Source organism: Globicephala melas, chromosome 17, assembly GCF_963455315.2.
Source record: "Globicephala melas chromosome 17, mGloMel1.2, whole genome shotgun sequence".
In the NCBI taxonomy this organism is placed as follows: Eukaryota; Metazoa; Chordata; class Mammalia; order Artiodactyla; family Delphinidae; genus Globicephala; species Globicephala melas.
In genome coordinates this window covers 43,012,963-43,038,074 of record NC_083330.1, presented here as the reverse complement: position 1 = coordinate 43,038,074, position 25,112 = coordinate 43,012,963, and the positions used below count along the sequence as shown (strand labels likewise).

Genomic DNA, 25,112 nt, shown 5'->3' with positions numbered 1-25,112 from the left:
TATCACATTAATAGCATACAGTAGGGGAAAAACACACATGATCACCTCAATAGATTCATAAAAACACTTGATAAAATCCAAAACCACCTCAGCGTAAAAAGTCTCAATGAACTAAGAATAAAAAGGATCTTTCTCAACTTCATGAGGGGCATCTATGAAAAATTCACAGTTACCATTGTATTTAATGGTGCAAGTCTAAATCCTCTTACTTTAAGATGGAAATGGATTCAAAAAAACGTTAACTTCATATAAAACACTCATGATAAAACAGTAAGAGAAAAAAACATGACTGAAAATTTCATCAGGCATTATTATCCTAATTTTATAATGAATATAATCATTATACATAATGAATATTATATGTGTATTATATGTGATAACAAAAAGTTGAAAGATAAAACAACCCGCACTCCACAACAAGAGAAGCCACCACAATGAGAAGCTTGTGCACCACAACAAAGAGTAGACGCCGCTCGCCGCAACTAGAGAAAGCCCGTGCGCAGCAACAAAGACCCAACACAGCCAAAGATAAATAAATAAACTAAAAAAATAATAATAATCACTTCTTTATTTTAAAAAAAGTGGTCATCATCAAGGGATTTTTATTTTCTCCTGTATATGTTACTTGCTTTCCAAATTTCCTTTAATGAGGGCATTATACTAACTTAGATAAATCAGACAGAGAAAGACAACTACTGTATATCACTTGTATATGAAATCTAAAAAAGCTGAACTCAGACAAAAGAATGGTGGTTACCAGGGGCTGGAGGGTAAGGATACACACACCCTACACAGATTGGAGAGATATTGCTGAAGAGTGCAAACTTGCAACTATAAGATCTGAAGATCTAACGCACAGCATAGTGATTTTCAGTCAACAATACATATTACACACATCAAAGTTGCTAAGAGACTAGATCTTAAATGTTCTCACCACAAAAAAGAAATGATAATCATGTGACCTGATAGAAATGTTAGCTAACACCACACTGGTAATCATATTGCAATATATGTGTATCAAATCAGCATGCTGTACACCTTAAACTTACATAATTTTATATGTCAACTGTATCTGAATTTAAAAATTCCCATTAATTAGAATGTTACCTTGGTATCATTTAAAAACCATATTTTTAAGATCTTAAGGCAATGTAAATTATAGTTTATTTTTAAAAGGTGAGCAGGATATTAGATCTGCAATGTAAATTATATTGTTAAGGCAATGTAAATTATATAGTTTATTTTTAAAAGGTGAGCAGGATATTAGATCTGCCATATTGGTTTTTGTTTTTAAAATAAGTGTTTGTGTGGGAGGGTGGAAAATGCAAAATTGATTAACAGGAAATAAATAAAGTAAGGTTCCTTGTCTAGCCTTTAAAAGTTATAGAACCCAGAGGTAAACAAATGATTGAGCAGGATGAATGTGAGCTACTGAGAAGAGAACAATGTCTGTAGCAATTATATTAAAAACGTTTAGGCAGTCCAACAGCTTAACTTCATTTGTTATACATGTATGATGGCTTCCAAGAAATTTATTTAAAAACAACACCAACAAGAACAAATCTCAAGCTCTTTTCTGAGCTTCCTCTTTTACCCAGGCAATCTCATTTACATAGGGTTTAAGAATTAAAGTCAAAGACACTGAGTAAAGCTGGGAAAAAAACTACTGCTATAGTACATCATCATCTTTCAGAACAAGTGGAAATTATGATTATCAAACTATGATATTTTAAAAATATCTATACTGTAATAATACATATGAACAACTAAGGTGACCAGAATTACATGGAAAAAATAGCCCTCATGTTTTTCATAGATGCTCAACAATTTTCACATCAGTTTCTATTAAAACTCATTAAATCCAACAATAGCAGAGTTTTAATTTATAAATGATCTTTACATTTCAACTTTGTCAAAATATTTTATTAAAGTCACAGACAACTCTTTCAAAAAAGGAAAAACAAACCTCTGCTAGGCACAGGGTAGAAACCCATCTGCTCAGAGGTGTGAGCTAGATGTAGCAAATTACATCTGCAAGCCTCACTGCAAATGCTCTCTAATGAAATTCAAGATGTTGATTTTGACCCACACACCCTACACAGATTGGATCTGGCTATATTAGCGATCATCTCTCCCTTCTCATGGCAACTGAAATCAGATGACACATTTCAACAAACAGTCCCTCATTTTGAACTTTGAAGTCCAAGTTCAGTATAGAAGGCTCAAATCTATAAAGTGAGAACGCTTTTGTTCATCCTATTGATCATCTTTGTAATGCTAAAGGGTTTTTTTTTTTCATTTTGTTCATATCATAATGACTAGATCACTGTATTTTGAATCTAAACAACTAGATTCAAAAATTAAGGTTTAAATAGAAATTTAGAACTCCAGTATGATAACCAAGCAACACCAAAGACAAAGAGCAAGAGAAAAATAACTTCACAGGAGTTATGAATCCAAGTTAAAAAAAAAAAAAGATAAAGAAAGTTTTAATTGAAACCACGGTCTTCATAACCACCAGGGTCAAATGGTGAAACATCAAAATTTTAACTAAAAATTCAAAGTTGTTTCCTACAGTAGAATACAGACAATGCATCATTAAGTTCCATTTTTGCTTAAATTATCCTGACTTGGTTTCTGTTGTGTACAACCAAAGGATATCAAGGTATATATACATCTAAATACCATCTCTCTTTTCCGCCTTTCTCAAATATTTTTTTAAAGACACTGGAAATTTGTTATATCAATTTTTCACTTTCTGTTTAGTCCTTAAGGCACCATCATCTGACCTGCATTAACACTATTCCTCTGAAAGTACGGTGATAAGAAAAACCAATCATCCAAAATTGTCAAATCCCTTTCACATCTTTTAGTCCTCATCGTATTGGGCATCTCTGCTACATTTAAATGACTAGATTGTGTGTCTTCCATGACACTACTGCCTCATGGGTTTTTCTGTACTTACCTTATTCACAGTTTTCAACATAGATTATTTTTTTTCCTTTTCAGCCAGTGAACATTAGTGTTCCCCCCTTTTTCTATCTGGATTATACTTATTTGTCTCTACATAAGTGATTTCAGGTGATCACATCTTTTTTCATGGTCTTCCCTGCTATCACATTGTGTATCTCTAACAATGATTCCTCTTTTGAGCTCTAGACCCATATATGCAACAGCTTATTAGATATATTTACCTGAATGTCCCACAAACACTCTACAGTATGTGCCAACCTAAATTCATCCTTCCCAGCTTCCACACCCAAAACTAAACCTCTTTCTTCATTTGTAATCATAATATTAACCATATAAATGTCTACACACATCCAAGCTAGGAACCATGGAGTTATTCTACACATTTACTTCTCCTTCACTATCTATAACTAATCCAGTCACAAAGTTTTGCCAGTTTTTTTGTTAACTATTTCTCTATTCTTTCCCATTTTCTCCATCCCTATCACCACCATTCTGGTTCTGACAGTCATGTTTCCAGACAACTATAATAGCTAGATGCAATATCTAATCTCCTTGCCTCCAATTTTCCTATCTTCCCCTGAGCCCACGCCCTCTCAGAACCCCACCAAATCCATCATCTACAATTATCAAAAAACATTTACTGAACAAAAATGAGCTGAACATAAAACAATAATAGTATTGGAGAAGCAGACTAGAAAGAAGCGCAATCGGAAGGTGGTATAGATTTAGATACACTGCATATCTGGTTGATCATGAATGATTGAAAATATTTATCTACATTCTGAAACCAGCAAAATGACACTGAGAGAGAAAAAAAGCATTATAACTCAAAATGAGGATGAGAACAGGAGAGGACAAAACAGCAGATAAGTAATATCATGAAATTTTTAAACATATAAATATAATAGATAAATAGCAAGTGACTGAGGCCCAGAAAGATAAACCATAAAGGATCAATCTGATTCATGACAACCATCCTTCAACAGGTTCCAATACTCAAATATGTCTGAAAAAGAGAATGTGGAATGACACTGAAACCAGGAGGACTAGTTGAAAACTGAAAGTGAACAGACCTCAAGATTCTTTCTCAATCTATGCACAGGTATAAAGATAAAGAGTAAACTACTTTTTACATGTATGCATCAAAGGGTTATACTCAAATATTTTTACAAACAACATTTAAAATGAAGAAAAAATATATACTTATGGTCTTTCATAAGTTAATATCTACAGATTTTTAATGTCTGAAGAAGTTTTAAATATCTTGAAATAATCTCCTTTCCTCAAGGTAGGTTTGGCCAATGAGAATAACCAGGTGGTTAAAAAACTGAAACCTGAAGTAAAATTTAGGTTTCAATGTTGATTATATAGTCACTCTATAGTCTCCTAGGGAGTATGAAAAATAGACTTTAGAAGTTTCTATTTGATTCTAGTCCTCTCCATCTGGTGTATGATATTTTTAAAAGTTGAAAATAAACTAAGATTCTAACTCATCAGTTCTGGAAAAAAAATCAGAGAATATAATAACATCTTATGCTTTAAAGATGGAGACTTCTGTAGTTCTTAAGACATTCATAATATATTGGAAAAACAAGATAAGAATAAAACAATTTATCAAATGAAAAGGACAAACAGTTGAAGTTGGCAGGAGCGCTGCAGGAGTAAGAGGGATTTGAAAAGAGTATTGAAGAGATAACAAATAGTACGGTAGTATACATCAGCCCTTTCATAAAATCCATTAAGGGGGGGCTATAATATTGTCATAACATCTTTAACCTCACTGGGGGATTCTATTTCCAGAAACAATGGTAGATTTCATTCCCTGAATGACCCTTGCACTAAAAACAAATGAAAATGATGAATGTATTTATAAAATGTTTATATGTAACACATAGTATGATTAAAACTTATATTTGTTTACACACACAAACATGCGCACGCACACACACAATACCTCCTTAAAATCATTAATGAGTTTCTCCAAAAAGTAAAGACTATTAATGCCATGGAATGAGAGAAGCCAGAAACTCAGAGGTAAACAAAACAAATCGCTTGAGGCATTTCAAAACTGGTGAAATTGAACATCCTTGCTCACAAGTAAGGCTGATTAAAGAATTAGACAATAATATAAAATAAATGATTCATGTATCAAGAAACACAAAGAAGCCTTGAAAATTATGAATAAAAAGGAGTTTTAAAAATCAATCAAGGGCTTCCCTGGTGGCACAGTGGTTGAGAGTCCGCCTGCCGATGCAGGGTACGCGGGCTCGTGCCCCGGTCTGGGAAGATCCCACATGCTGCGGAGCGGCTGGGCCCGTGAGCCATGGCCGCTAAGCCTGTGTGTCCGGAGCCTGTGCTCCACAATGCGAGAGGCCACAACAGTGAGAGGCCCGCATACCGCAAAAAAAGAAAAAAAAAAAATCAATCAAAATGAAAAGAATATCATAAGTAAAAATTTAATAAAGTGCTACAAAGTTCAAAAACGGGTAAATTAATTTATGGTTTTAGATGTCAAGATGCAGTTTGAATCTGAAGAAAGAGGTTCGCAAGGAACTAGAGAAGATCTCCTGGGTGCTGGTAATATTTCTGATCTTGATTCAGATGTAGGCAACAGGGGTAGGTTTATTATAAAATGTATCAAGCTGTGAACTAAGAGTTGAGCAGTTTTCTATATGATATATTTGAATTCTATAAAAGTTTATTCAAAAAATTCAATGAATAACTGTTTAACAGCATATTAGACCCAGCTTTAAAAAATTAATGAAATGGAGGACCAGATTAAAGAAATTACTGAGAATGCAGGTCAGCAAGTCAAAGAGAAAAAATATAAAAGTACAAAGAAGAGACAAGAATAATACAGTAAAAATGTGAAAAATTCTAAAATATATGTAAGAAAGAATAAGGCACAGGCAATATCTGAAGATATTATGCCAGAAAACTTGCAGAACTCATAAAAGACACCAACACTAAAACTTTAAAACACAAAGATTTAAAAAATTCTGAAAGCTGCCAGAGAGGAAGGACAAAATACCTTCAAAGAAACACAAACTGCAAGTGGACATTGCAGATAAATATTTTCATTGTCAACAGGACAATGAAAAGCAAGAGTCAGCACAATGGAATTTTTAATGGGTCAGACAAAAATAACTACCAACAAAGAAATTATATATCCACCAATATATCTTTCAAAAAGGAGGGCAAAATAAAGACATTTTCAAACAAACAAAATTAAGTTTGCTAACAACATATCATCACTAAAAGGCAAAAGGAAAATGGTCTGAGATAGAATAAAGGACTGAATTGTAAGAAGGAATGTCTAGTAAGGCACTAGTATAGGAGTCCACAAACATGGCCCATGACCAAATCTGGCTATCAGATTTTGTAAATAAAGTTTCAAAGAAACACAGTCATGTCAGTTCATCAACATATTGCCTACGGCTGCTTCTGCACTCCAAAGCAGAGTTGAGTAGTTGCAACAAGACCACATAACTGGTAAAACTGAAAATATTTACTATCTGGCTCCTTACTAAATAAATTTTCCAAACCCTGCCCTGATTATATATATGCAATAAATATAAGCAATTATTTTTTTAAGTGATAAACCATTAATCCAGAGAGGATGATTGAATTAAAGTATTTTAAGACCTGTGTGTTGTTCAGTAGCAGAGTAAATAACTTGATTTAATGCATAATTTAATAAATTAAATATGCAGCTTAATATTTCTAGGACCAGAGCTGACTTTGAGGAAAGGGTGTTAATTTCTAAGATTGAAAGAAAAACAGTTAAGGAATACTTTCCAATATAGCAGGAGAAAAAAGGAATTAAAATAACATATATTACAGTATAAAGGAAAAAAACTGTTATTTAAACAACTAAATAAATTCAAACAAGATAGTGAACAGATAACAGGAGAAATGGAGGATGGGAGAAATGGGAGAAAATATTTGCAAATCACATATCTAATAAGTGTCTAATATCAGAATATATAAGGAACTCTTACAACTCAACAATAAAGAGACAAATAACCCAACTAAAAAGTGGGCAAAGGATTTGAAAAGGGACTTCCCTGGTGTTCCAGTGGGTAAGACTCCGTGCTCCCAATGCAGGGGGCCCGGGTTTGATTCCTGGTCGGGGAACTAGATCCTGCATACATGCTGCAACTAAGAAGCCCACATGCCACAACTAAGAGTTCACATGCTGCCACTAAAGAGTCTGCATGCTGCAAGTAAGAAGGCTGCATGCCGCAACTGAAAATCCCACATGCCACAATGAAGATCCCACGTGCCGCAACTAAGACCCAGTGCAGCCAAAATAAATTTAAAAATATTTTTAAAAAGAAAGGATTTGAATAGAAGAAGATAATACAGAACAGGATCTACAAATGGCCACTGAGCACATGAAAAGATGCTCAAAATCATTAGACATTACGGAAATGAAAATCAACACCACTAGATACCACTTCCCACCCACTGAGAAGGCTAGAACCAATAAGACAATAACAAGAGAACAATAATAAGTGGTGACACAGATATGGATAAATTAATATTGTAAATCAACTATACTTGCACATAAAAATATGTGACTAAATTAGAACCTTCATTCATTGATGTGGGATTGTAAAATGGCACAGATATTTTGAAAAACAGTCTTGTCAATTCCTCAAAAGCTAAAGCACAGAGTTACCAAATGACCCAACAATTCTACTATATATATCTAATAGAAATTAAAACATATGTCCATGCAAAACAGTGTACAAGAATGATCATAGCAGCATTATTGATAATAGCCAAAAAGTGGAAACAACCCAAATACCCATCAAGTAATGAATAAATAAAATGTGGTATAACCATAAAATGAATTATTATTCAGCCATAAAAAGGAATGAAGACATACATACTATAACAATGGTTCTATGAAAGAAGTGAAAGATGGCTTCTTTCACTTACCACTTATAATGGTAAGTGAAAGAAGCCAGTCACAAAAGACCACAAATTTTGTTATTTCATTCATATGAAATGTCTAGAAGAAGCAAATTCATAGGGATAGAAAGACAAGTGGTTCGTAGGGTCTGGGGGGAAGGGAGAAAGAGGAGTAGGTGCTAATGATATACCAATTCTTTTTAGGGTGATAAAATTATTCTAAAATTTTATAGTGATGGTTGCATAAAACTTGTAAATACACTAAAAATCATCTAACTGTATACTTTAAATGGAAGAATTTTACAATATGTGAATTTTATCAATGAGTTTTAACAAAAAATCAAGGTACAAATCATTTAATCTTACAAAAATTATTCCAGAGTTAAAATTTTAAAAAAAAGGAGGAAGCACTCCCAGCTCATTTTATGAGCTTTATGAGCTCACTTCACTCTAGCATATCGTTGATATGACATGTAATAGCTATTGTGATAATAAGGAATTCCCTATAACTGAAAACAAATAACAAAGAATGGCTATGTCCAATATGCTAGAGAAATTATCAAGACAAAGAGCACTTAAGAAGAACTCTAAAGAAGTTCCTTCTAACTCTCACAATTCTATGATTTTATGATAATGGTATTCATATCATTAAGTACCAACATTAATTTCTGCCAGTAAAATCATGCTTACTTTTGACAAACCTATGAAAACTAGATTTCAATGGAAATTTCAATAGAGAAAAGGAGAGAGAAATCGACATTAAGTCAAAATCAAAAATTGCAGACTGTACCTGCTTTTCAATAACAGTACTGTGGTAATCTGAACGATATCAGGATTCAGACACTTACATCCTAATAATATGAACAAGGTGTTGACCTATTTAGCACTGTCAAAAAATTTCAGGCTTGTTATTAAAATATAGATTCACATTATTTACTTTGTGACTCAAAACTTCTCCAGGTTCACACAGTTTGAAATGAATACATCAAAGTTCAAAAGGGTATGAACCTACAACTGAAAACACTGCAACATCAGAAATCAAGTATTTACTGAAGAAAGATCCATGGCTCCAATCATCACACAATTATCTACTTTATTTAAATAAATGAGTAATCTAGAAATATAGCATGCTTGCTGTAAATAATGTATTCATTTGATTATGTATTTATGAAGCATCCATTCATAAGTCAAGTGGCTTAAATTAAAATCAACCTACTTATAATTCTTAGTTCAGCCTAATGCAAACATCTGAAACCAACATCCTTCTCAAGTTAATTTTATCTATGTTTAGCATTTCAGTGATCATACTGTATTCTATATGATCTTTTGTAGATAGTCTCCATATATACATATATATAGTCTCCATATATATAAAAGGTGTGGCTATCAATAAACATCATCATTTCGTTCATTCACTTTGTAAATCACTTAGTTCATTTCCATGCAGTTCTTTCAATGAGAAGACTGATTCAGAAATGCACTGGCATTAAAAAAAAAAAGCAGTAAAACTAAAAATATCAGTATAAAATATAATAAACATAGTAAAATAACCATAGGAAGAATTTTTTAAAAAAGTACCTTCTTCAAGGATGGGTCGTGGGATGACAAAAGGAATCTCCTGCAGAGGTTCCATATACTTGTGGCCAGCACTAACAATCTTTATTTGAGGCAAACAGAGGACAAGTGTTCCTGGCATGCTGGTTTGTCCATGGTACCAACTTCTTACTGTTCCAGGAATGTCACCAGATACAATTGTACTTGGGGAAGGCAAGCTATCACTTGGGATGAACACACAACAAGATTGTACTTCAAGCTAGAAAAGAAAAGCAAAATCAAAATATTTGGATCAGACTAAATTTGAGAGTAAATGTATCCTCAAACATCTAATATCTTTACCAGAATACACAGGCAAGCCAAAAAAAAGAAAATGCCCCATACTTATGTCTTTATGAGTTACTTTCACTAAAGAATACAACAAACACTTGAAAAGGTATTGTTTCTTGCTATAAATTTGATCAAAAGAGCACAGTGACATGAAATGAAAACGTATCTGCCTTTCCACAGTTCTTTCCAAGAAACATGATTGAGTTAGAAAATGTGCTGGCAAAAAAAGGTGAGAAAATCCTTTTCTTGCAGTTCATTACATTTTGTTAACACCAGCTAAGGCCTTAGAATGGACTAGCATTTTATTGCTCTTACTTTAAAAAATAGAAAACCACAAACAGCTATATCTATGTGAATTTGTCCCTTACTTCACATACTGAAATTTAAGAAAAGAATATTTTAAATGTTCAGATTACATCTCTAGACAAACATTAAAGGAGAACATGTTTATAACATATAGTAATGAAGAAAATTCAGGAGACTTAAAAATCAGAGTGTTATTCCTTACTTTTATCATACTTCAACTTATTACCTAAATTATGATTTCAAGTGAAATTTTTATGTTCCCCTATGCCCAGTGTAGTTACTTAGGTCGCCAGGCCCTAACAGAGTTAAAGTAAGACTAAGCAAGACCAAATAAAAAATTGAATACATCATGAGTTTTTAATTCAAAAGCAATGTAAGTAAAAGCCTATTAGTCTTAGGTGACTCTTGTACAAGGTAATATTCTGTACCTGGTTAGTAAACTGCCCAAATAGCCTACCATACTTAAATTATTTTTAAGGAAATACAAAATATAACCTTTAATTTTCTAGAAAATATTTGGCATACAAAGGTATTATCTAATAAAAACTAAAATTTGTTTGCTTGAAAAATGTTTGGATAGTCTCGCAACTTAAAATAACAAAGAGATCATATTTTATAAAAGATAACTAAGAATAAAGTAATAACCTTCTCTTGGGGTTAATATATTCCTTAGTGAGAGCATGATATGTAACAGGTCTGGAATTCCTTGATATGATAAATAATTTGCCAGTCTTACAAATTAAGTACACTTACTCATTTTCCCTTCAATATTTCTGTGCATGGACAAATTGATGAACTCAGTGAAGAGAAATATAAGTAAACTTTTGCAAAAAAAAAAGTATGTTGGTTCATGAAGTATGAGATTTTTTAGGTTTAGAATTTTATCTTGTAGCTTAATTTAAGCATGTATATGGTTAAGTAATTCATTGTTGATTTAAGATCACAACATTTTTAACTTCTGAAATAGAAGTGTATATTGTCTCAGATGTTATTACATTTATGTTTTAAAATATATAACTGCATTAGTGATGTTAAAGTGCACAAGCTAAAGTGGCACACTGACAGCATATTCTCCTATATTAATTACGGTTTTAAGGTCAAACAATGAAGGGTCAGTGTTTAACACTTTATGTTAGATTTTTTAAAAATATTTATTTATTTATTTAATTTATTTGGCTGTGCTGGGTCTTAGTTGCGGCATTCGGGATCTTCATTGTGGCACTCGGGATCTTCATTGCAGCATGTGATATCTTTTAGTTGCAGCGTACGAATTCTTAGTTGCGGCATGTGAGATCTAGTTCCCTGACCAGCAATCAAACCTGGGCCCCTTGCATTGGGAGTACGGAGGCTTAGCCACTGGACCACCAGGGAAGTCCCTGTGTTAGATATTGATGCTATGTTGAAAAATGCTTCCAACAATGTGAGATAATTAGTTTAATATGCTGCCGTACACAGATTTATACATACATGTCCTGAGAAACAAATTTAAATTGTGCCAAAATTTCCAAAATCACAATATATTCCAAATTTCCACTAATTTGGAAATCAATTATTCAATCAAATTAAAACAACCTGAGCAATGCATACAGAATCGACAGTATGTTAGCCTGACATACATAACAAGTGTAAAAAATAAACTTTCTAAAAAATGATGTATACTGTGGGGATTCTTTTAATGATAAGAACTAAAACATATACATAATCCAAATTGTTCAAACTTATTATAATGTTACATCTATTATGTATACTAAAGCTATCACATAAATCTTTTTACACTTTTAAAATAACTGTTAAACTGTATGTCTAAAATTGTGGTTTTAATGTAAAATGTTGAGTGATTTATATAAGTGAATATAAATCTGCAGCAGTAAATTTTGTATTAATGTAAGGATCTGACAATCCAAGGGAAAGAAAATGAAGTAATCTGCCAGTAAGAAGTCCTCAAACCGGGGGTCAGATCATGTTCATGGAAACCATCTGGTTGGGACCCTCTGAGCCACACCAAACACAAATGATCTTTTAAAAAAATATCCTATTCATTAATGCATCACAGCTGCACTGAGTGTTACTTCATTTTTCCATGGCAACATCCTTTTTGTTTCAAGGATCTTATTTCAGTTTTGGTAGCAACATGTTCTTTTGCCAATATTGAACACATTCATGTGTTAAAGTGAAGGGATTATTACAAATTCTTGAAGTAGAACCACCTCTATTTTGATTCCTATTAGGTCAAGGGCTACATATCTAAGTATCATATGCTGAGGATAAACCAATAAAGTAGAAATTATTCGGTATTATTTTAATAAATGAAATGATTGTCATGCGTTTTTTCTTAAGTTCCAAGTTCCGTTTTTTCTGAAGTTTCAAGTGCTGTTTGAAAAGATATATGCCATTTGTACCCCCATCCTCCATAAGTAAGGTTTGGTAAACTTTGATTTTTCTAATTTGTGTGTTCTATAACTGTGACCATAACTGAGTTAAAAAGAAGAGACTAAGACAGGTTTCATTTATACATTAACCTAATAAGCATTTTAATTAGCCCACTCTCCATTATACAGAATAACTTTACATAAATGCTTTAAAATGTCACACCATATTTTCTGCCCCTTTAAATAATGCTCCTATTTCCCAAATAACATGTTTTCCTTTCTTCAAAACTTGAAACTTGGACTTCCCTCGTGGCACAGTGGTTAAGAATCCGCCTGCCAATGCAGGGGACATAGGTTCGATCTCTGGTCCAGGAAGATACCACATGCTGCAGAGCAACTAAGCCTGTGTGCCACAACTACTGAGCCTGCGCTCTAGAGCCCGCGAGCCACAACTACTGAGCCCGCATGCCACAACTACTGAAGCCCACGTGCCTAGAGCCCGTGCTCCACAACAAGAGAAGCCACCGCAATGAGAAGTCCGCACACCGCAACAAAGAGTAGCCCCCGCTCACCACAAGTAGAGAAAGCCCGCACACAGCAATGAAGACCCAACACAGCCAAAACTAACTAAATAAATAAATTTATTAAAAAAAAAAAACCCTTGAAACTTTAGTGATAATTATAGTTAGAAAATTTCTACAGAATGAAATGTTCTCTGCATGAATGTATTTTACTCCTCAGGAAACAGTTTCAAATAAAAAATAAAAGTGAAGAAACACTGCAGGTTGTATTTTCATTCACTTTTTCTTTCTTTTATTCATGCATTCTTTAACATCCACCATTAACTGAGCAGGAAGTCAGGAAAACAGACAAAAGACATAGTCCTAGCATTTAAGAAACTTGAAACAAGAGGATTTTAAAATACTAATAGCCTTACATAATTCTCACTAGAGCATAATAAAGTCTATAATGTCAGACACTGTGCTTATTTTGTTCAGGCTACAGTCTCAGTACATAGTACAGTGCCTAGCATATGCTAGGTGTTAAATAATTGTTAAATAAGTGAACACAATTATTTTTATTAGCACCAGATATTGATGTTAATTAAAATAATTGTTTAATGCATGTTGTTCATCATTTCATTTCACAGAGACATCTAGTAATTAATAAAATTGACTTGTTAGCCAGATTGGTTCATCTCCAGCTGTGGAACCTTTGACAAGTTATTTGGTCTTTCCATGACTTCAGAATCTTCATCTGTAAAGGGGGGAACTCAGCTTTGATATAAAGATGTAACATATTAACTGCCACCTAAATGTTCACTAAATAAACAAAGTCAATGAACATACACTAAATATCTACTATACACTAGATCCATATATTAGTTCTCATGGATTTAAGAAAGATGTTCACAATACTTTTATTTTAAAATGCTGTTGCTTATGGTTTAGCTGTCTATGCATAAAGAGGCCAACAAAATAAGTAGTATTATATTTGCACTATGAAACATAAATAAGCTACAGCCCAAATTGTTTTCTTATTCTATAAATTCTCAATACGTTATGAAAATATTTGGGATATCTTCCCATTTCGCAGAAATCTAAATATACACAATTTAGGGCATTAGTTAAAAACCTCAAAAGTGCACCTGGTCTTCTTTTCCACAGTGAGTGTTACAAATCTCCACACTTTTCCCATAGATACTTGTCAAGGGAAGACATGAAAAAAATCCTAGATTTGTATTCCAGACTTCCTCTTCCTAACAAACTACCATGCAACTGCTGTCACTTTCTCAATGCCTATAAATAAAAATATAGCCCTGTGTGCAAATTTTAAGTATTAAATGTAAATAATTACTTTCATAATTAATGTGATTGACAACGGATATGTCTAGCCTAAAACGTCTTATCTCATCCTGGAGATAAGCCAGGAAGTTCACTGGACTTGAGAACATTAAGTGTATCGTGCAATATGATTACTGCATCACTGGTCATACACTATATGTAACTCTCTGGGAGAAAAAATTCAATTGTTGTAGCTTAACTGGCTTATGGTGCTTGAGAAACTTTGACACTCTCACCAAAATCTCACAGAGCGTGGAAAGTCATTTCCTAAAAGGAATAAAAGATTATCAGCAAAAAAAAGGAGATCAGGATGCTTTGTATGGAAAATAAAGTGTCCATTTTACACTACACTGTCCACAGTCAGAAGACTTCAGAAACTACAAAAAACACCCAGGAAATGCCATAGGACAGCAACACGATCTTCAATGTAAAAGACAAAAAGACCTGAGTTTGGCAAAAACCAGGGTAATGTTCTCCTTTATTAGTGAATTCTAGGCCAGAGTACTTCTATTTTGTCAACCGCTTGCCATTGCCAATTATGTGGTTCTGGAATAAAAAATGTAATAGATAGCAACTTTGCTGATGAGCAGATGGAGAAAAACTGCAAAAAAAAATGAGATTATGCTAATCTATGGTGAAAAGGCCCCCCCAAAACCAAATTCATATTAAAAAATTGTTCAGCACTACATTTAGCACTATAAAACAATCCAATTACAGTTAAGTATGCAAGTTCTTTTTCCCATTGAAAAACAAATAGGTTATCACAAATATTGTTGATGTCTTAATGCAATGTACGTCTTTCTAAAATAAGTAAAAAGTTCATGGGCTTAGCAAATATCAACTTTGGCTCCAAAATCAACTTTCCAGAAACTCTGATTCCAAACACATTTACTTGCTCAAACTTCCATTAAAAGAATAATCCTTCGATGGCTTTAAGTTATGATGTTTTGTTTAATCTGATGACAACTTCAGGGTTTTCTTTTTTATATTTTGGCTCATAAAATGTCTTGGACAATGGACACAACTTTTTTAAAAACTCAGTTTTAGGGCCCAGATTTTGATCATTGAATCAGAATCTAGTTTTATTTTTGAACTTTTTCAGAATATATTAACATTTGGAAATGTCTAAATATATAGTATGTATAATACAGGCCTGGGACTAGGAGTGAGGCAAGCAAGGTGCCTTGATCATTTTCAAAATAATCTATACAAATATACATCATTTAGTACTCCCATAATTAAATGTTAATTTATACACAATAAGCTTAGTCAACTGAGGAACATCAGACTAAACTGTACACTTAAAAAAATGGTTAAGGTAAATGTTACATGTGTATTTAGCCAAAAAAAAAAAAAAGAGGAACATCAGTATCTTTACTTATAACTAATCCATAATGACATATAAGATTAAGTTCATTGTTCGTGATAAAGCTAATGAAGGCACTGCATCATTACAAAACAAGCAAAAGAACCAAAAGAATTACATAAGAACGTTAGACTTGGAAATACCTTAAACATTACTTAATCTAGTCATTTCATATTACAGATAAGCAAAGTTAAGCCCAGAGTTAACATCCAGAATCTGATAGTGCTGAACAATGGCTCCTTGAAATTCTATACATCCTTGGCTTCCTTGAACTCTCTGACCTTTCCTTCTACATTTCTGATCATTCCTTTAGGGTTTCCTTCAAGGATACTTTCTCTTATACTGACTACTTTAGAAATGGTATCTGCTTGGCCCACTGCTCTTTCAACTTAACATACTTTTTTGAATTCTCCTAGTTTTAACCATCTGTAGATGATTTCCAAAATTATATTTCTTCCTTAAACTCCAGATATGAATATTCAGTCTAAGAGATACCTGGATATCTCACAGGCATTTCAAATACATGTGTAAATTCAAACTCCCAATTTGCTGCTAACCTTGAAAAGCTGCTTCTCACTATCATGTAATGGCATCACTATCTACCCAGATCAGAACCTGGAATGCCAGTTAGACCCCCTCCTTTCTCTTATTCTCCAAATCCATAAGTCACTAGGTTCTGGTGACTTTACCTTAAGTCTCTCAGGGTTTGCTGTCTAACTTTCCCTATTGTCTAGTGTTTTGAAACCATTGTTTAATATACTTTATCCATTTTTTGGTTGTTTCAGGCAGCAAGATAAATCTGGGCCCTGTTACTTCATCCTGGGCAGAGGAGGATGTTCTCCAGAATATCTTATGTTGTGGAATATTCATGTGTTTACTTATTGGCTTACAAATATCGTAACGATCTCAAATCGCTTGGAATCTTAAATTGGAAGATTTTCCTAGAGCCGTCAAAATATCAGGTAGCCTAATACTAGCTTTCTTAGTCCCTGTTACAACGACTTCTCAAAACGATATCAAAAAAGGGTAATTACACTAAATTAATCCATTTTTTTAATGGAATGGGTAAAGGGAGTAAGGTTATTTTTGATACAGTTACTTATATCATCATGAAATAATATTTAGAACCAAAGTAAATTTCAAACAGCTATATATTCTTTATAGCTATTATATTCTGGAGAATGCTATAAAGTCATCTAATTCTATAAATCAATAAATACTAATCTGAGATAGTATCCAAATTCACCATGAACCTGGCAGAGCATGCCCTAGGTACCCTTTCAGTAAATGACATTTACCTTGACATCTCCATTTTTCTTTTGGATCATAAGAGTTTTCTAAGGGATCTCTCTAAGAGACACTCCCCACAAAATGCTTCATAGAATGGTTATTTGCCTTTTTCCTGCTAGACCAACAGAACTGTTATATTTCTTTTGTCTCCTCAACATCTAGCATGATCTATAACAAAGATTAAGTGCTGAATGTGAGAATGAATGAAAGAATAATAAATGGAGGGAAAGAGCATTCTATAATGTATTACTAGGCAACTAGCTGTTTTAAAAAAGAAACAAGTTTATAGTAGGGTACTAAAAGGTTAACATGCTTATGATCATTAAGTAAATACTTATATTCCAACAGAAATTTTTGGGAAATACAATGTTTAACAGAAAGGATATAAGAAATTTCATAAAGTGAATATGTCATAAAGTGACATATTAAAGAGCAATAGGGCCTTGGAGCCAATCCTCAAATTATATTCCACCTCTTCATCGACTCCAGAGCTACATTTCTGAGGAAAGTATAAGATAATTAATATTAAAAAGACACATAAAGTCCAAGAGATCTGTTACAGTCCCACTACAGTGGAACTTCTATTTCTATATATATATATATTACATATACATATTTCATACATATGAAGCGAATACTATATAAGGTTATTTTGGTATCAAAGCACTTTCACTAGAATAGAGGAGGAAAACTGAGCAAGAAAAGAAAGGAGCTGTGTTGCCAGGAAAAGAAAGCTGTAGATGAGAGTCAAAAGAAAGCAAATTTTTGTAGTAGGATAGACATCTAAATTTAAGAGATATGTCCATGAAAATCTATTATACACTAAATAAGTCTCAGAAAAGACACAAAGAAAACATATCTTTCCTACCACAGTTTTTGGTCCCAGTTTAATGAAATCAAAATACAACTAACTTCTGAATACAACTGGCTTAAAGTACAGTGCTAACGAAAAACATGATGTGTAAGGTAAAGTGCTAGAAAGAGATCTAATAATATTTGGATTATTCCTTTCTTCCATGAAATATTATTTGTGTCAAACTATAATCTAGAACCTCAGATTGAACTATAATCAGATAAGTTCACTGTTATTTATTTATATAATAATTATAGTAGAAATATGTGCTCAAAGTAGTTACTCGTCTTCTTAACTTACTAATCACTTTAGCATTTACATTTACTGACTACTAAATACACCATAGATTACTCCCTCTAGAAGATTACAAAATAATACATAACAAGATGATAGGTATTACTCATCAGGGAAAAAACATTTATTTTATTGGTGATTTAAATAGTAGAAACAGAATGTGTTAAAACAGTGAAATTAGAGGACCACATAAAGGTCAGTAAGGCATTATGTAGAAACACAGGAAATAAGAAAGACTTCTTAAGTTTACTATTTTATGACCACAGACTAGAGTAAACTAAGAATGCAGATTGAGGTTGACCAAATTGAGAAAAAGAATAAAACTGAGATACAGTTGCCCATGTACCATCCTCATTCCCATCAGTAATACATGTCCCTTGAGATTAAAGATCTTATCATAAGAGAAGCTACATATAATTAAGTGAATAAATATAAATAGTTACCAGGAGCAAAACCACACATGGTCTCGTTAGCTCTATCATGTGGCATGAGTAAATGCTTGTACTAGGACTGAGTGATATACAATGAAAGACATCATAAGGAGATAGTCTTTATTATAGATTAAAGAAAGTAACATTGAATATAAATGTTCAGCAATATCTTAAGAGCACTGTCTGTTTTCTTCTTCTACAATCAATCTCAAACAATGTAAAGGCACTAAATGTTTCCTGCATTCATGTTGTTTCACCTTCCTATCTCATGCCACCAATGCATCAAAGGAACCTCTAGAGGAGGAACACAGGTAAGTCAACACGAGGAGTTATTAGGATAATATTAATAGCAAAGGCCTCATGCTGGCAGAGATTAGTAAGATATAGCTGATGTCTGTGAAAAAGTCATGTTTCCTGCAAGTTAAGAGTTAAAACAACAACAAAAGAATGACAAAAACACTTTCTCTCTCCCCCCTCTTCTCTTAATTTTATAAAAGCAGCATGCTAAGAGAGGCTGTAAAAGATTGCCAAAACCCAGGTTACTGGCCCTTGTATTAAATAGTATTTCAAATACAGATGACCCTTGAACAAAACAAGGATTAGGGTCACTGAACCCTCGCAGCAGAAAATCCAGATATAACTTTACAGTTCACCCTTTGTATTCACTGTTCTGAATCCACGGGTTCAACCAACCACGGACCATGTAGTACTGAAGTATTGAAAAAAATCCACATATAAGTGGACCTGCACTGTTCAAACCCATGCTGTTCAAGGATCAACTGTAATCATATTTACATGATGATATTAGGGAACTGGAGGTGTTTTTAGATATATTTCTAAAAAGTGATTTAATAAGGTTTTATTGTAGTAATCAGACTATATTATAGCTATGCATAGGTGTCTGTATCACTTTTCTATACTGCATAGCAAATTACCACAAATGTAGCAGCTAAAAACAGCACATATTTATTATCTTGCAGTTTAGGTGGGTGAAGCATCCTGGTTTAATTTTATAGATCATCTACCTTGTTCTTTCTTGTTCATAAGGTGGAAGCAACATTCTTTTGCAATTTTCTACAACTTAAACAGAAATGGAAGGCCCCAGTACTTAGATATTACTGTCTGGTACACATAAAATTCTACAAAGATGCCTCTGTTATCAGTCTTTCATATCTTATTTCAAAGAGGAAAAAAATCTACACAAAAACTGAGCAACTGCTGAGTTACCCTTACCTAATTCCTATGAAATGAGATAAGCATTTAATTGTGTATTTTCATCAGTTAAAACATGATCTGGAAGAAGTGTAATTCAATAGATTAAATTATGTGTACTTAAAAGTGAAAATAAGTGAGAAGAAAATTTAATAATAAAATAGTTACAATTATCATTTTCATATTTGGTTTATAATTAGGTAGGAATAATAATTAGATAACCCTTTTATTTTAATTCCAACTAAGTTTTTTATTTCAGTACTGAGATAAGAATGTTATTGGTATATTGACCATTTAAAATATTTCAAATAATGCTTAAAAGAAACAAAAAGTAAAACGAATTATTTAATTCAAATAACATTTCAAAATTTGTGTAATTTTATAACTTTATCAGGAAGAGCATATGTTTCATATCATTTTATTAATAATACGCAAAGTGCACCAATAGTTTTTATTTAAATTATGAAATGAGATGGTATACATGAGTGTCACCAGTGAGAAAATTTTACCAATATTAAAGGTTCTGAAAATTAAAAAGAATCATAAAAATTAAAACCATGATACTTCTAACTTTCATTTTACCTGCAGTGTGAGACCCTTTACTGCATTCCATACTACTCCAATAAACTCCTTCATTCTTTCTTCAGGACTTCTACAGCCTTCAGCTATATTCAGCATGGCTTTCACAGGAACTGACAATGGTCTGGATTCTAAGAATAAGAATAGCTAGAGTTATTTAACATAAATGTACCTTATGGTTTCACATAAATATACAGAAAATACTTCCAATATTATTTCTTTCCTTTTTTAAAATTAAAACTTCTATATGAGATTATAAAATATATTAAATCATTTTATCTTAAAGAATTACTGATTTTTACAATTATTCAAAACCAAGCAAACCTCATCTGTTAAAACTCAAGAGAGTGTTGATGACTTGTCAGGGATTGATGATTGGGAGGTAGGTTTGTGGAGCAATGGTAATGTTCTATTTTTTTAATACATGGATGTGTTTATATTGTGAAAATTTATTAAATGGTAACCTAACAATCTGTTCGTTTCTCAGCATGAAGTTAATACATCAATAAAAATCTTACTTGATGAGAAAGAAAATTCAACTACAAAGCACTTGCTTCATCCAAAATTGATATAAAATGTATCTTCCCGTATGTGAATTGTCTTGATAACAAAAGCTTACTCATAGTATCTCTCAATTTTTTTTCTTTTTTCTTTATTTTTTGATGGTAAGCAAAAGAAGCATTGAACACATAAAAGGCAGATATATGTTAAGAAAAATTTTGTTCATCTAAAATAAAGAACTTAGAGAACTTTGACAATTTTTATAATGTAAATTTCAGAAATTAAATATTTATAACAATATATTATATCTGGACAGATCCATATGTATTTATATATTTTAAGTTAATGCAAACATATAATTTATAGGTGCTATTTTAAATACCATAAAATAAATAAATCAGATCTTGCTTTTCAAGACTTTTACTAAGTTAGGTTTGATGATCATAGGACGGTCTCCAAAGTAACTGCTACCATATCACCACTATGAGAATGACAATTGCTGTATCTAGGCATACTTTCCCTCTCCTCTCAATTTGGGTCACATATTTGCAGATTTACAATATCTTAACGGCATGGAGCATAAACCTTTTATTCTCATAATCCCACAGTCTACCACATTATACATATTAGAAATTCAAAAATTGTTTGTTTAAAAGAAACAAAAACAGTTTGAGAGAGACCCATGGAGCTGGAAGCAGAGCATTCTAGGCAGATGGAACAACAATGTGAAGGCCCAGGATGGGAGTGTACTTAGGATTTTCAAGCAACAGTATAAAAGCAAGGATGGCTAGAACAGAGTAAGAGAGAAGTGCGAGACAAGGTCAGAGCTCTCAACAGAGACCAAATCATACAGGGCTTACATAGGCCATGGTAAGGAGGCTGGGTTTTACTTCGAGGGAGCCAGGATATGAAAATGGATTCTAAATACATTCATGAAATTAATGGACATTATTTTAAGAGAACTTCTCTAGCGACTGTGCAGAAAACTGTCTACATAGATCAAGTATCAAAACAGGAAGACAAGTTGTGAGAGATGGTAGTAGCAATGGAGGTAGGAAGAAACAGTGTTCCTGTATCCATTTCCAAGATACAGCCAACACAATTTACTGATGGACTAGAAGTTCAGTAAGAGAGAAAAGCAAAACAAGGATGCCTCCAAGGTTTTACATCTGATCAAATGGAAGAATGGAGCTGTACGGGGAGAAGAATCAAGAAGAAAAGAAATTTAGTTTTAGAACCGTCAGGTTGAGATTTTCATTACATGTTCAGATGAAGATATCCAAGTAGCATATGGATAAACAACAACAAAAAATGGAAAAGAATATGAACAGATAATTCATAGAAAAATATAATTTGGCCAATAAACTTATTAAGAGACGCTCAACTTTGCTAACAATGAAATAAAAATTAAGGCAACAATCAGATATCCTTTCCAACTGTCATTTGGCAAACATTTTAAAAAGTTAATTCGTATTTTTAAAAATCCAACATTATCTAAGCTCCTTGTTAGAATGTTTCATATACAGGGAATATAAATTAGTATAGTCCATAGAGTGGAATTACAAGACAGGACATTTTGTATTTATCAAAATTTAAACATGCAAGTTTTTTCTAAAAAATAATCTCATTTCTAAGACCCTATGCTACAGAAATACTAAAACATATGAGACATGCATACCAACAATTTATAAAAATGTTTAGTATCAGCAGTATTAGTTGAAATAGCGAAACAGAGGGAGGGAGGGAGGGGTAAGGGGAGAAAGAAAGTGCTAAGCAACTTATCTGTCCATCAAAAAAGAAATGGTTAAATTAACTTTGGAATACCTGTCATAAGGATGGTAATTCAATCATTTAAAAATGAGGAACAGTTAAACATATGACAGAAATCATATTTTTGCTATCTTATGAAGTGAAAAAAATATATATATGTGTAGTATAATCCAAATATGTTTTTAAAACAGTATGTGAGTTTGAGCATGTATCTGTCTATCTCATACACAGAAAGAGTCACAGAAGGGTAAAATACAAACCCTTGACAGAGGTTACCTCTGAGGACAGTAAAATGGAATTGATGAGGAGTAAGGGGGAGGAAGTGTTTAACTTTTTACTGTATATTTCAGAATTAATGTTTTACAACAATGAATTACCTATTATAATTTTTTAAATAAAACACACCTTAATTTACTTTCCATTTACTTGGACTTCATTGTTATTCTTTTATATTTTAGCAGTTATGAGAAGAAAATGGCTACATAAACTCATTACAGAACTCTGCCAATTTAAATAACTAACTTAAATGTAGACCAACCACATAAAAGCCTTCAGACAACTGTTTAGAGAAGCTTTATTCATAAGCGCCAAAACTTGGAAGCAACCAAGATGTCCTTCAGTAGGTAAACTGCTAGAAAAAATGCGGTACACCTAGAAAATGGAGTATTACACATTACTTAATAGAAATGAGCCATAAAAACACATGGAGGAAAGTTAAATGCATATTACTAAGTGAAAGAAGCCCATCTGAAAAGGCTTCATACTGTATGATTCCAAATATATGACATTCTGGAAAAGGCAGAACTATGGAGACAATAGTTAGGAAGGAGAGAGGAGCAACAGGCAGAGCACAGAGAATTTTTAGGGCAGTGAAACTACTCTGTATGTCACTATAATGGAGGGTACATGTTATTATACATTTGTCCAAACTGAAGGAACGTATAACACCATGAGTGAACCCTAATGAAAACTATGGACTTTGGGTGATAATGATGTATCAATATAAATTCATCAATTATAACAATGTACCACCTTGGTGGGGGATTTTGATAGTGAGGGTGACTATGCATGTGTAGGGGCAGGGGATATGTGAGAAATCTCTGAATCTTCCCCTCAATTTAAATGTGAGTCTAAAACTGCTCTAGAAAATAAATTCTATAAATATATATTTTTTTAATGCAGACAAATTTTTTTGTTTTTTCTTGGTTGCGTCGGGTCTTCATTGCAGCACGCGGGGTCTTCGTTGAGGCATGAGGGCTTCTCTCTAGTTGTGGTATCAGGGTTTTCTCTCTCTAGTTGTGGTGCGTGGAGTCCAGAGAGTGTGAGCTCTGTAGTTTTTGGCACGTGGGATCTTCGCTGAGGCACACGATCTCAGTAGCTGCGGGGTGCGGGCTTAGTTGCCCGCGGCATGTGGGATCTTAGTTCTCTGACCAGGGATCGAACCCACATCCCCTACATTGGAAGGCGGATTCTTTACCACTGGACCACCAGGGGAGTCCCAAGACCAAATTTTAAAACTCTTTGAAACCATGGATACCAAAGGTTTCCACAAAAGTTGCTTATGGTCAAATTTTAAAATCTACTGATACAGAATATTAGTGTTGTATGAATACGTTATCACAGTCTGAAAATAAATCCATCTAATAAATGATAATATTATCAAGCAGATGGGACACCATTACCTGATTGCTAAGTAATATTTCAAGTCACTATTAACCAAAAAAGCCACACGTTTATTGTAAATGCTGAATTTGCTGATAGAATGATTTAAGAAGTTAAAGGAGGTGCTAAAATCTATATGTGGCTTAAAAGTGCTTTCCAAAAAGCTATGAAAAACACAATCAGTTTAAAATTCTCATTAAATAGCATGATCTGGCTATTAGAAGTGTAAAAGCACACTATTTTGGATATACTAATTTCCTTTTTTTTAAACATCTTTATTGGAGTATAATTGCTTTACAATGGTGTGTTAGTTTCTGCTTTATAACAAAGTGAATCAGCTATACATATATATATATATATCCCCATATTTCCTCCCTCTTGCGTCTCCCTCCTACCCTCCCTATCCCACCCCTCTAGGTGGTCACAAAGCACCGAGCTGATCTCCCTGTGCTATGCGGCTGCTTCCCACTAGCTATCTACCTTACATTTGGTAGTATATATATGTCCATGCCACTCTCTCACTTCGTCTCAGCTTACCCTTCTCCCTTCCCATGTCCTCAAGCCCATTCTCTGCGTCTGCATCTTTATTCCTGTCCTGCCCCTAGGTTCTTCAGAACCATTCTTAGATTCCTGGATATACTAATTTTCAATCCATCATATTATCTAAAAGACAATGGGAAGACAAATTTGTTTTTAAAAAAGAGAAAAATTTCTTTTCTGTAATCATGTATATTTTACAGGTAGCACATGTATACTCTATAAAACTGCCAATCTTGAGCCATACTTTATTTAACCGAAACTTCTGTAACATCTACTACATGCCAGGGACTGCTATAAGCGCTTTACAAATATTCACCA

At 33.1% G+C, this 25,112-nt stretch overlaps 1 protein-coding gene across 1 annotated transcript in view; it reads right to left on the bottom strand.

Moving 5' to 3' along the window:
- The window catches only part of VPS13B (vacuolar protein sorting 13 homolog B), a 798,623-nt gene that overhangs the window by 426,271 nt on the left and 347,240 nt on the right, over positions 1 to 25,112 (bottom strand). Inside the window, exons 22-23 of the mRNA XM_060287492.2 lie at positions 20,325 to 20,452; positions 9,472 to 9,706 (exon numbers count right to left, since the gene is read on the bottom strand). Of these exons, the coding sequence (XP_060143475.1) occupies positions 9,472 to 9,706; positions 20,325 to 20,452 (363 nt within the window). The remainder of the gene's footprint in view (positions 1 to 9,471; positions 9,707 to 20,324; positions 20,453 to 25,112) is intronic.